General features: G+C 48.1%; 1 protein-coding gene across 3 annotated transcripts in view; it reads right to left on the minus strand.

Annotated features, from left to right (window-relative positions):
• The window catches only part of AHNAK (AHNAK nucleoprotein), a 93,870-nt gene that overhangs the window by 8,655 nt on the left and 72,339 nt on the right, over window positions 1–12,876 (minus strand). Inside the window, exons 6-7 of one of the 3 annotated variants that reach the window (XM_073809070.1) lie at window positions 6,620–6,676; window positions 3,746–4,612 (exon numbers count right to left, since the gene is read on the minus strand). The exons of 1 other annotated variant lie outside the window; for it this stretch is intronic. In XM_073809070.1, coding sequence (XP_073665171.1) covers window positions 4,596–4,612; window positions 6,620–6,676 — 74 coding nt within the window. In that variant the 3' untranslated portion in view covers window positions 3,746–4,595. Of the gene's footprint in view, window positions 1–3,745; window positions 4,613–6,619; window positions 6,677–12,876 lie in introns of those variants that run through there. One more of the 3 variants, XM_073809071.1, reaches the window with a different exon arrangement.

Consider the following 12,876-nt stretch of genomic DNA (forward strand, 5'->3'; position numbering starts at 1 on the left):
ACCGTAACCCACCCCCACAGCAGATAAGCTCAGGCTTGGAAGATGCCAGCGAACCCCAGCTTGTAAGTGGGGGACCTTGACCTGGCTCCCAAGTCCTCTGTGTGCAGCCCAGGACTCTCCCTCTCCGCCCTGCTGCCCGTCGGCTACAGGATCTGGCAGCTCCATGCTGTGTGTGAAGTGACCTCCACCCCCTGGATTGCATCATGCAATAGCCATGCCCCTGACCACGTCCTGGGTGGCTGCGTCCATCTGAACAAGAAAACTCAGGGATAGGCTTTGTCCTTGGACCTTCCGGTGTACGACCACAGGAACGTGATCTGTCTCTTTAGAGTCTATTATATCAGATGTTAAAATGATGGGTTGATGGAAAGATCAATATCATGAATTCAATCTCTAAGTGAGCCCATTGTCACATCAAGGAAAATAAGGAATCTCTGTCTCTCCTGGGAGTCTTCACCGTCCTCCCCACTTCCCTCCTCCTTCCCCCCAGTCTCAGAAGGCATCTGAGTCTCTTCAGAAAAGTCTCCCCACTTGTTCCAGTAACAGCCACCACCTCTTGTGCACTGATCCCATTCCCATACTTCTTTCAGAGCACAGGAATCAACGACCCCATCTTGCTTCAAAATCCCTACCCTCCCTCTCCTGCTGGCTTCTTTTGCTCCGCCTGTAAACATCTTCAAGTCTGTCCCGGATGAAAAGTCAGACCTCCTGTGTCTGCCTCCTGTGCCCAGAGACCGTCCCATCCCTCCTCTTCGCTTTAACTCCAAACTTCCTGGTAGCCCACTTTCATCTCCTGAGCTTCTCCCAGGGATTCCTAAGCCCCTGCCGGGTGCAGCCCAGCCTGGCTACTCGATGGGAACTGCCTCTCAAGGGCCACAAATAGTCTACAAGCATCGAATCCAGCGGCCACTTCTCAACACCCATCCCATTTGACCTCTCCGTAGCAGTGAAGCCAACGGAAAAGACTCTTCCTTGTGAGATGTACTTGGGGCCAGCACTGCTTGTTGCTGACTCAAAGCCATTTCCCTTCTCCTTCGCTGGCAGAATCCCAGCTTAGTTCAAGGACAGGAAAGAGATTCTTTCATTTCAGCAAGATGGGCACAGCTTCTGGTCCAAGGGCAGCATGGGTCCTTTCTGACCAGCGGGATATAGGGGGAGATAAACGGGGGTCTTCTGGGGACAACCCCTCTACCACCACCCACCCCCACCAATACGAGGGAGCCGTGAGGACAATGTCTGCCCAGGTTGCTCCCTTTTCTGTCTTTGAACTCAGTCGTGGGAGGATGTGATGCCTGAAGCTGAGGGGAGATCAAAAGGACCTCAGTGGCACTGACCAGAGATTTGCTACTGACCATCTCAACCATGAGAAAAAGAATCCCTCTTACAGACACAGAAAACGAACTAATGGTTACCAAAGCGGAAAGGGGTTGGGGGAAGGATAAATTGAGAGGTTGGGATTAACATATACACACTACTATGTATAAAATAGATAACCAACAAGGACCTACTGTATAGCACAGGGAACTACACTCAATATTATGTAATAACTTAGAAGGGAAAAGAATCTGAAAAAGAATATATATATTCTGAATTGCTGTGCTGTGTACCTGAAACTTACACGATATTGTAAATCAACTATACTTTAATTTTTTAATTTTTAAAAATAATCCCTCTTGTCTACATCACCACTGGACACTTTTGCTGTTACCTGCAGCCAAAAGTATACCCTACCAATGTGGTACTCCTCTCTTTTTACTGACACTACCTGCCTATCCCTTGGTCTCAAGTCCCCTTGACAGCCCCTCTGCCACCCCTTGACTATCAGCGTTCTCCTGGCCCCCTGTGCTCCTTAAGCGCATAGCCCCATCAGCCACCTGTTCATCGATTCAACAAATGCCTGTTGGCACCTTCTCTGTGCCAGGCTGCCCTATAGGCTTGCCACTCCAGTGGGGGAGACAAACAATGAACAAGATGAACAAGTGAAAATGTCAAGTTGTGAACAGTGAGTGCTCTGAGTGAAATGATTGGCTAAAGAGGATGATGAGGGGCTTCCCTGGTGGCGCAGTGGTTGGGAGTCCGCCTGCCAATGCAGGGGACACGGGTTCGATCCCTGGTCTGGGAGGATCCCACGTGCCTCAGAGCAGCGAAGCCCATGCACCACAACTACTGAGCCTGCGCTCTAGTGCTCTCGAGCCGCAACTGCTGAGCCCACGCGCCTAGAGCCCGTGCTCCGCAACGGGAGGGGCCACCGCAATGAGAAGCCCGCGCACCACAACGAAGGGTAGACCCCTCTCGCTGCAACCAGAGAAAGGCCCGCATGCAGCAACGAAGACCCAGCGCTGCCATAAATAAATAAAAATAAATAAAGAGGATGACGAGAAGGATGTTGAGTCTCCTTAGGTCTTGGGCAGGGAGCTGAGAGGGAACACTTAGGCTGAAGTTTGAAGGATGAAAAGAAGCTGGCCGTGCAAAGATGAGGCAGAGCATTCCAGACAGTGGGAACCACGATGGACCCAAAGAAGGAAAGACTTGGCGCGTCATGGGGACCCCAAGGAAGCCAGTGAGGCCAAAGAAGAGTGACGGGAGGCGGGAAGTCAGATGAAGGCGAGATCCAGGACAGAAAAGTGTGAGCCATGGGATGGTGGTGATTATCATGCTAAGTGCAGTTGGAAATCACTGGGTAAGAGGATGAACAGTCAAATTTGTGTTCCTAGAACAAATGGCTGGAATTTGGAGCCAGAGTGGAAGCAGGAGCCCAGTGTGGACTCACAGTCTCCCAGGTGAGAGAGGGTGGTGGCTTGGCCTTGGATGGTGGCAGTAGAGATGGAGAGAGATGGTGTGTTTCCTTTGTGATATAGTCCCAAGATGCACATGATGGGACTTGCTGGTGAGTGGGATACAAGGGATGAGGAAAAGGGAGGCATGGAGGATGACACTCATATGTTCTACCTTGGACACAAGGGAGAGTAGCGCAATTTACTGAGATGGAGAAAAGAATTTGGGAGTGAGGGAGGCAAGCCATTTTTGGAGTTTCATTTTGGAAATGCTGAGTTTGAAATGCCTCCAGAGACATCCAAGTGAAGGGGGCAAGGCTGGAGCTCAAGGAATTGAGAATTTGGAGATTATCAGCCTAGAAACGGTCTTTAAAGTCACAGGAATTGATGCGATCCATTGAGTAAAGCATAGAAAGAATAGAATAGGGCTTTTCAAGTTAGAAGTATCATTTATTTTTCACTTCCTCTCTTCTCTTCATGTGTTAGAATGCCACATCCTATTAGTTCTAAATTCAGAACACTTCTTAAAGCTGTCCTCTCTCCCTTGCCATGGCTCGTGCCCTTCCAGCCTTCACCGTGCCTCCCCTGGAGATTTTCAACCAACACCTGGCCTTTGGTCCCTCCAGTTCACCCTTCACTCTGTCACCTGTGGGGTCTGCCTCTGCTCAGCTGGAGCAAAACTGAAACCAGAGCGTCCAGGAGGGGACCGCAGAGAAGCAGTCATGGAACGACACCAGGCTGGAATGACGTCACCTAGACCTGAGCTGGAGAGGCACCAGCAACAGAGAGAGAACCAGGTGCCCAGGTCAGTAACCACGGCAACCGGGGAGGGCGCGGCAGATGCTGGCCATACATCCTATTAAGCATCCATCTCTGGCCGGGGTTGGCTTTATTGACACAGTTCACTCGCACCAGCCAATACCCAGCATGCCAGGGGGCCCTCTCTAAAGCAGACAATAGCAACAATAACAAAAATAGCAATGGCTAACGTTTATTGAGCACTTACAACGTGCCAGGCACCGTGCCAAACACTTCACGTATGGTCCCTCATTTAATAACACAACCCTATCTACAAGGCAAGGGGAAAACTGAGGCTAAGGAAGAACAGCTTGTAGGGGGTGGGGGGGCTGGAACTGGATGCAGGCAGCCCCTCTCTGGAGCCAGAGGTCCTACCCACGATGCTGCTCAGCCTGTTCCTTTGCATTGTCTGCAGAAGGGGTTAGTGGATTAAGGGTCTGTTAGATTCCTGTAGTTTCTTGCTAGCTGCTATTATTTGAGGGGTGGGGAAGGTGGGAAGGAACTGGCACAACAGTCTCCTAGCGACCGCCTCATTAGAACCATCACAGTCCCTGCCATGTTTTTATCTTGGAGACCCAGCTAGTCAATAGCAGAGCCAGGATTTGAACCCAGGACTTGAACTTGGCACTGCACCACTGTCTTCCAAGAAGGTCACAGTCTGGTGTCCACAGGAGGGGAGAGAGCCCTCAGGGGGGTTTCAGCTCACCCAGAGGAGTGGGGACTGGAGGAGACTGGAAGCAGGAGCTGGAGTTTGAATTGTAGGTCCGGATGTAGGGGCGCTGCTCCTGGAACACATCTCAGCAAGAGGACTGTGTCTAAACGCACTGCCACGTGCCCAGTCAGGAGCTCTAAGTTAACTCTGAGGCCACCAAAGGGTCTGGAAAGAATACCATCTTCCACCAGCAGCCAGCACCCTCAGAACGACCATGGACAGAGAGACTGTGGAAAACCAAACCATCGAAATAACAACGCGAGGCGTGAATAAGAAGACATCAGGAACTATGCTCAATATTTAGTAATAAACTATAAGGGAAAAGAATCTGAAAAAAAGAAAAAATATATATATATATATCTGAGTCACTTTGCTGTACACCTGAAACTAACACAACATTGTAAGTTAACTATACTTCAATTAGAAAAAGAAAAAAAAAGGACATCTCTGCCACTTTATCCTTTGGCATCAGGGACAAGGGAGCATCCCCGAACCCAGAGGATAAGTGAGCCCTTTACGGCCACCCGACCTCCAGGTCCTGTTCCACCAACCCTATCACTAAGGGCCCTTGAGGACACCAGAGCATCACTTCATCTTAGAATAAGGCTTAGCTTGTAAGCGACAGCAGTGACAGCTGCCCACCAAGAATAAGGACAGGGCTACTTCCTCACCGCCCGGGGCCAGAACATCAGAGCCGCAAGGGGCTTTAGTGATGGTCCCCCTCAGTCCCCTCACCAGAGGGGTCACCCGGTGCAGGGGTGTTTTGAGACAGGAGAGTCTGATGTGAGCCTCAGGCGATGGCCATTTCTGGCAACTAACCCACCCTCTGTGCAGACCCCCTGCCAAAGCATGCCACGTCAGCCCTCATAATGAACAAAGCCAAGCTTTGTAAGCACTGAATGACTTTGGAGGGTGGGAGGAGGGAAAAACATTGGCCAGCACTCACGTTACTCACTTTACAGCTCTGATTTCGTTCCGCTGCGTATCAGAGGGAGTTCTGGCTCTACCTGGCTCCTGCCTGTGTCAGAAGAGCAGGAGCTGACTCTGTCTCCTCCATTTCCCCAAGCCTAGCAGGTGTGGAACCTGAACCACCTGCCCCAGACCCACCTGGGGGCCTGATCACATCAAATTCCTGGCCCCCCCTTCAGATCTACTGACTCAGACCCTCCAGGATGGGGCCCAGGAATCTGTATGTGTCCAGAACCCCAGCTGATTCTGAGACTCACTGCCGTGCTGACTCCTTTATTTAACCGTGGTCCGTCCCACTGGGGAAATCAGCCAGGCCCTGATGGGGACCACAGGGAGGGGAACCAACCACCCTGGTGTGGACTGAGGGGTTTCCTGGGACATGCGACTTCCAGGGCTAAAGCCAGGACAGTCCAGGGCAAGCCGGGATGCCTGGTTATCCTATAGCCCCTTCAAAACCCCACGCAAGGACGCATCTCCAAATCACTCCAAATCGCTCGTACTTGGGATTGGAATGGTGTTGGGATGCTCTCAGAGCCGAACGTGAGCGTGGGTGATATGCTGAGATGTCACAACGCTTCAAAGGAAAAAAGGAAGTCAGACCATGAGGAACTGACTCAGGGGCTCTAGAAAAGGGCCCATCTTCCCCAGACTGTCCCCTCCCCAAAACCTACCATTGCCACCGTGTGCTGAAAGAAGCAAACAGCTACGCTGAGCTGACTGTTCCCTCAGGACCAGAGGGGTCGCCCTGGGCAGGAGGAGGTCATGAGAATCATGGGGTTCAGAGGAGAACCAGAACGTCTCCTGGAGATCAGACAGCCCTGGTCCCCCATTTCTCAGATGAGAAAACTAAGGTCCAGAGGACCACATGACTGGCAGGGTCACACAGCTAACAGCCCAAAGGTGACCTCAGTCTTCCTGTTCTCCACACTCCTCCACAAGCCCTTCTGCTGGGCAAAAAAAATGACCCGTGCAGGAAGGGAAACTAGAAATATTAATTGAGGAGGGGGCTGGACGCATAGACTGATCAGAGCAAAAGAGTGTGTGAGGGATCATGGTGCTCTAACCCACGTTACAGATGAGGAAACTGAGGCACACGGAGGTCCAAGGTAGTTCCCACGGTTACATACAGGAAACCTGTCTTGCAGGTCACTTAATGCCTGTCCACAGTGGCTATAGAAGTGGATTCTGCCAGCAGATCTTATGGTTTGCTGTATCTGAAATGAGGGACTCACGTGACAGTGTCCAGCAGAAATGTGGGCTGGACCACAAAGAGCTGGACACTTGGATCCAGAGACCCTGTCCCGAAGCCTTCAGCCTCGGAGAGCTTTCCCAGAAAGAGTGCATACCCAGGCCAAGTGGGGCTTACCTTGGAGAGGGCATCGGGGGTGACGCCCACTTTTCCCTTTCAACAGTTTTGAGTTGTCTGAAATAATTGGTAAAAACTTGGTTTTTTTGTCACATCTTTAAAAAATGATCATACAGCCCAGGGAACAGTATTCACTATCTTGTAATAAACTATAATGGAAAAGAATTTTTTTTAATATATATGTGTAACCAAATCACTTTGCTGTACACCTGAACCTAACACAGTATTGTAAACCAACTATCCTTCAATAAAAAAAGAAAAAAATGATTCAAGGGAAAATAAGCCTTTCTTTAGTGGATAGAGAAGAGCAGGAAGCTAAGCCCTGAGCTTTGGAAGCAGAGAGGTGAGGACAGTGGGATTTTAAGGTTGAGGATGCGATTACAGAAAGATGATCAGGGCTTCCCTGGTGGCGCAGTGGCTGAGAATCCGCCTGCCAATGCAAGGGACACGGGTTCGAGCCCTGGTCCGGGAAGATCCCACATGCCGCGGAGCAACTAAGCCCGTGCACCACAACTATTGAGCCTGCGCTCTAGAGCCCGCAGGCCACAACTACTGAGCCAGTGTGCCACAACTACTGAAGCTTGTGCACCTGGACCCCGAGCTCCAAAACAACAGAAGCCACGACAATGAGAAGCCCGCGCACCGCGATGAAGAGTAGCCTCTGCTCACTGCAACTAGAGAAAGCCCACGCACAGCAGTAAAGACGCAACACAGCCAAAAATAAAAAGTAAATAAATAAATAAATTTATATTAAAAAAATAAATTTATTAAAAAAAAAAAGAAAGAAAGAAGATCAAAGGATCCCCCACTAACTGGAGGGAAGGTGGTTGGGATGTCCTGGAGAGGGGGTGTCTGTATCACAGTAGGGTTGGAATCTAAATTGCCTTTTTAAGCACATTAAGATTATTTAATCTGGAGAGCATAAGACATTTCCAATTTTCATACTCAAGAGTAAGAGAAGGACAATACCTAAGGATTTTAGAACTAATTTCTAAAAAAGTGTTTTGAGTTCTCCATAATTGAGAATTCAAAAATATTCCCTCCAAGTCCATGACAAAATGGGAACAATCTTCCAGGAATGGACGTCTCTGTGGTTGGCCCAGTAAAACCTTGGCGTTGTGGAACCCTCGGGGAATGAATGAGTCACTTTATAAAGTAGAATTTCCTGAATGGCCGAAGATGAAACCTTTAAGGGATAGACATTTAAAGTTTTAAATAGAAGTCTTTCTAAAACGGCCTCTTGGCCTCCTGCATTCTAAAACAGGGTAGCTGGGACCTCGTCTCAGCAACCCCATTGCTAGGTGGCACCCTAGGGCTTAAGAGGGCCTGAAACTACTCCACTTTCAGTATCTTACATGCAGAACTTTCCCTCTATAACCCTCCTACACTGCTGGTAGGAATGTAAGTTGGTGCAGCCACTATGGAAAACAGTGTGGAGCTTCCTCAGAAAACTAAAAATAGAATTAAAATATGATTCAGCAATATTCCCGGACAAAACTATAATTCAAAAAGATACACGCACGCTTATGTTCACAGCAGCACTATTCACAATAGCCAAGACGTGGAAACAACCTAAATGTCCATCGACAGATGAATGGATGAAGAAGATGTGGTGCATACACACAATGGAATACTACTCAGCCATAAAAAAGAACGAAATAATGCCACTTGCAGCTACGTGGATGCAACTAGAGATTATCATGCTAAGTTAAGTAAGTCAGAAAGACAAATACCATATGATATCACTTATATGTGGAATCTAAAACATGGCACAAATGAACCTATCTACAAAACAGAAACAGACTCACAGACATAGAGAACAGACTTGTGGTTGCCAAGGGGGAGGTTGGTGGGGGAGGGAAGTGTGGGATTAGCAGATGTAAACTATTATATATAGGATGGATAAAAAACAAGGACCTACTGTATAGCACAGGGAACTATATTCAATATCCTGGGATAAACCATCATGGAAAAGAATATTAAAAAAAGAATGTGTGTGTGTGTATAACTGAGTCACTTTTCTGTACAGCTGAGATTGCCACAACATGGTAAATCAATTATACTTCAATAAAATAATTAACAAAAAAAAAAAAGACCTTTCCCTCTATAACCACAGACCCCCGCCCAGCCACCGGCTGTTCCTCACTCCCACCACACCTGCCCTCCCCTCTCATTTCATCTCTGGTCTCTAGCCCTACACCTCATCCCTCCTTAGGACTAACAGTTATTGAAAACGCAGCTGCCACGCCCAGTGGGTCAGCAGTTTTCTCTGTCCCTATTTATTAAAGCTACAGAACTGAAAACTACTGAAGAAAGTCATGGAAGTGTGTTATAAATTATCATAGCAACGGCCCATGTTCATTCAACATAGGACACTTTCATTTATAAATTATTATAAATCACTTACACCCCCGAAGTAACCAGCACAGGCAGTTTTAGCCACATTTTTTTGTTTTTTGTTTTTTTTAGCCACATTTTTATGATAAACTAAGGTCTACAGGTTAGAGGAGCTTCATAAGGTCACCTGACCAATAAATGGCGGGTGGATAACGTGAATCCAGGTCCTCTCACTCCAAATCCACATATTTTGCTACTTTTTGAATCACCAACTCTGAAAATATCTGCTCTCTAAAATCTGCCAAAAGAATGGGCAGAATAAGTAAAAACTGGCAATCCAGCTGAGCTCCTTTGATATGAAGGTCAGTGGAATCAAGCCTGAAAATGACTTTTTACTCCCATGAGCGTTAAATCGTTGCTCATGCAAATCACTGTAATTGTTAATTGCAAAGAAGTGTTGGGTATACACAAGCCACCAACGCATTTCTGCGGATGAACCAAAGGGTGATGTGGTTTTAAAGGGTTTGCACTATAAGTGTGAGCAGTCCCTAATGGGAGAAATCCAAGGTGAGGGTGAAGGTGTCATTCTCTCTGTTTTTATCTCCAAGTCCTATAGACCAGGAATGTGTTTCTAATGATGTATCCATCTTTAGCTATTCCAGGACAACACAAAAGTGCCTTACGTTGAAACAAGTTAATTATACAGAATATTAGCCATCTGGATTTTTGCAACCCTTATCACGCCTCGCCTCACTAGAATGTTCCAAGAAGACAAGGACTTGATTTTGCTCATTGCTATGCCCAGGGTCTGGAACATAATGAGCTTTCAATAAATACTGGTTAGATCAATGAATGAAACAAACACGTGTCAATTCAAACATGCCGGGACTTCCCTTGTGGCGCAGTGGTTAAGAATCCGCCTGCCAATGCAGGGGACATGGGTCCGAGCCCTGGTCCGGGAAGACCCCACATGCCACGGAGCAGCAAGCCCGTGCGCTACAACTACTGAGCCTGTGCTCTAAAGCCCGCATGCCGCAAGTACTGAAGCCCGTGCGCCTAGAGTCCGTGCTCCGCAACAAGAGAAGCCACTGCAATGAGAAGCCCGCGCACCGCAACGAAGAGTAGCCCCCGTTCACCGCAACTAGAGAAGGCCCGCACGCAGCAACAAAGACCCAACGCAGCCAAAAATAAAAACAAAATAAAAAAATTTTAAATATCCCTGATCCAGTATTTGTGATCGTTTAAACAGAGGCTATTAAGCAAATTGATCGTATATCTAAAATGAGGAAGCATTTAAACTATGTGGGATAATAAACTATTTACAAACAACATGCCTGCTAATTATGAATCATTTGTATACTCATTAAGGTCCCCAAGTTTCTCTTCTAAAAGACCTAGTTTACTTGGTGGTTATGCAAAGCCTAGGTCCTTCCTCTCAGCTTAGTTCAATTACACTTAGTATAGTCTTCAAAGTAATATAATTGCATTTCTTTAAAAGAAAATTCATATTCTACAATTCAAACTTTTGCAGTGATCTCACCAGAAAGCATATCCTATAAACATCTTAAATTCTCGATGGCTAGCCCAGCATTCCAAAAATGCATCTTGAAACACTCAAGCCTTTTGACACTGAGGAATGCATGCTAGCAGCTGTAGTTGGTTGGAAAAAAAAGATGGACACGCTCTCAGGCAGTTTCCACATACCCTGCTAGAACTTGCTGCAGTGTCTTTCTTTCCTCCATGTATCTATCGAGTGGCCCAGAGCTGCCATTTTCACCATCAAATTGTTGCACACGCTTTACTCTTTTGAAGTTCAGTTCAGCTCAGTAAACATTTCCTGCAGCCTGATCCTGGGTCAGACCCAGCCCCGGTACTGAGGGCTCAAGGATGAGAAAACATGTAGTCCCTCCCCTCCAGAATCTTCTTCCATTGGGGAGAATTATATGAGTTATATTCCTTATATTGGGATTATATTGACATAACCAGACTGTAATGAGAGCTATGGGCTCTCACAGCATAACGGGCTGTGTGGGTACAAGGAAAGGAACAGGTCATTCCACAAGAGGGAGAGGTGTCAGGGACAGAGAAGGTGACACGTGAAACCATTCAAGTTTACAAAGTGGACGACACGGGGAAAGCAGAAAGTACAGCTCATCCACGTATGAGCGCTGGATCATAAACCAAAAATTACACGGAAAAACCCCATAGAGATTAGAAAACACTCCTGTAACTAGGGCTCTGGTTCCTAGCCACCAAAACCGCAAAAGCTGAGAAGTTTAAAACTCATCGCATCATCCAATTGCTTTGTCATGCAGCCACGGAGTGAGGCTTGAGTGCTGAGTAAAGGGTCCAACGAGTGGCCATCGCAGGTGGGCAGGTCAATGACTTTGTGAATGACCATTTGCAGCAGATCATCATCTCCTGACAATCTTCAACTCACCTCTGTTCTTTCCGGGTGGGGGAGGGGGGAGCAGTGGGACTTCTAAACAGCCCAGTTATCCACAATAACCCTGTGCTAACCCAGTTGGTGAATGTCAATTCAATACATAGATAATATGAGATGATGGGTCTGTTGCAACCCCTCGGGCCTAACCCTCCCTGCCACGCCCCAGATGCCGGCTCCGCCAGTGGTCTACCACGGCAAGTTAAAGAACTTCTGAGCTTATTTGCACCACTACGGGAGAAGGTGGGCATGAGCGTCAGCCTCCTGCAGCCATAGGGATGAGGACAAAAGGGTCACCATCTGGAACTATGGGGATGCCGGCAGTCCTTGCAGGAGTGCTTTCTGGCTGCAAGCACAGTTCGAGCTACCCTAGAGCAGGACTTCCCCGGTGGTTAAGCGGTCCAGTGGTTAAGACTCCACGCTCCCAATGCAGGGGGCCCAGGTTCGATCAGGGAACTAGATCCCACATGCCGCAACTAAAGATCCTGTGTGCCGCAACTAAGACTCGGTGCAGCCAAATAAAGAAATATTAAAAAAAAAAAAAAAAAGCTACCATTGAGCAGAGTGTCTCGAAGCGACATTTCAGACATTTCGTGCTGGGACTTCCCTGGTGGTCCAGTGGGTAAGACTCCGCGCTCCCGATGCAGGGGGCCTGGACCCGGTTTCGATCCCTGGTCGGGAATCTAGATCCCATATGCTACAACTAAGAAGTCCGCATGCTGCAACTACAGACCCCTCGTGCCACAACTGAGACCTGGCGCAGCCAAAATAAAATAAAAAATAAAAAAAACATTTTGCGCTGGATAATTCTTTGCTGTGGGAGACGGGTCTGTGCACTGTAGGATGTTTAGCCCCATCCCTTGTGTCTCAGTCGGTTTAGGCTGCTATGACAAACACTGTATACCATAGACGGGGTGGCTTAAACGACAGTAATCTGTCTCACAGCTGTGGAAGCTGAAAGTCTGAGATCAGAGTGCCAGCATGGTAGGGTTCTGGTAAGAACCCTCTTCCCGGTTTGCCGACGACCTCTTCGTCATATGGCTGAGAGAAAGAGAGGCTGAAACCAAGCAGAAGACGTGGCACGGGCTCAGGCTGGCAAGGGGACCACCCACCAGCGCCCACCCTCACTACCTGTGTTATCAGTACACCCTGCGGCTACAAGTCCTCCACCTCCTCTCCGAGTCTGTATTTACGTTACTATGAAAAAAACAAACAGTCGGGGCAAATCACAGCCCCACCAGAAACCTCTGCGTTATGCTGGGTATTGATTGGCCGCTTAATCTGTGCCAAGCACTGTTCTAAGCCCTTGCAGGAATTCTCTCATTTAATCCTTACGACACACCTATGCGATTGGTACTGTAACTATAAATGTCATAAATGGGGAAAGAGAGGTACAGAGACGGAGGGAGACCGGCCCGGGGCCAGGCAACCAATAGGAGGCCAGGCAGACCGCAGCCAGGTGGGGGGGGGGGGGGGG

The sequence above is a fragment of the Tursiops truncatus genome, chromosome 8, assembly GCF_011762595.2.
Source record: "Tursiops truncatus isolate mTurTru1 chromosome 8, mTurTru1.mat.Y, whole genome shotgun sequence".
In the NCBI taxonomy this organism is placed as follows: Eukaryota; Metazoa; Chordata; class Mammalia; order Artiodactyla; family Delphinidae; genus Tursiops; species Tursiops truncatus.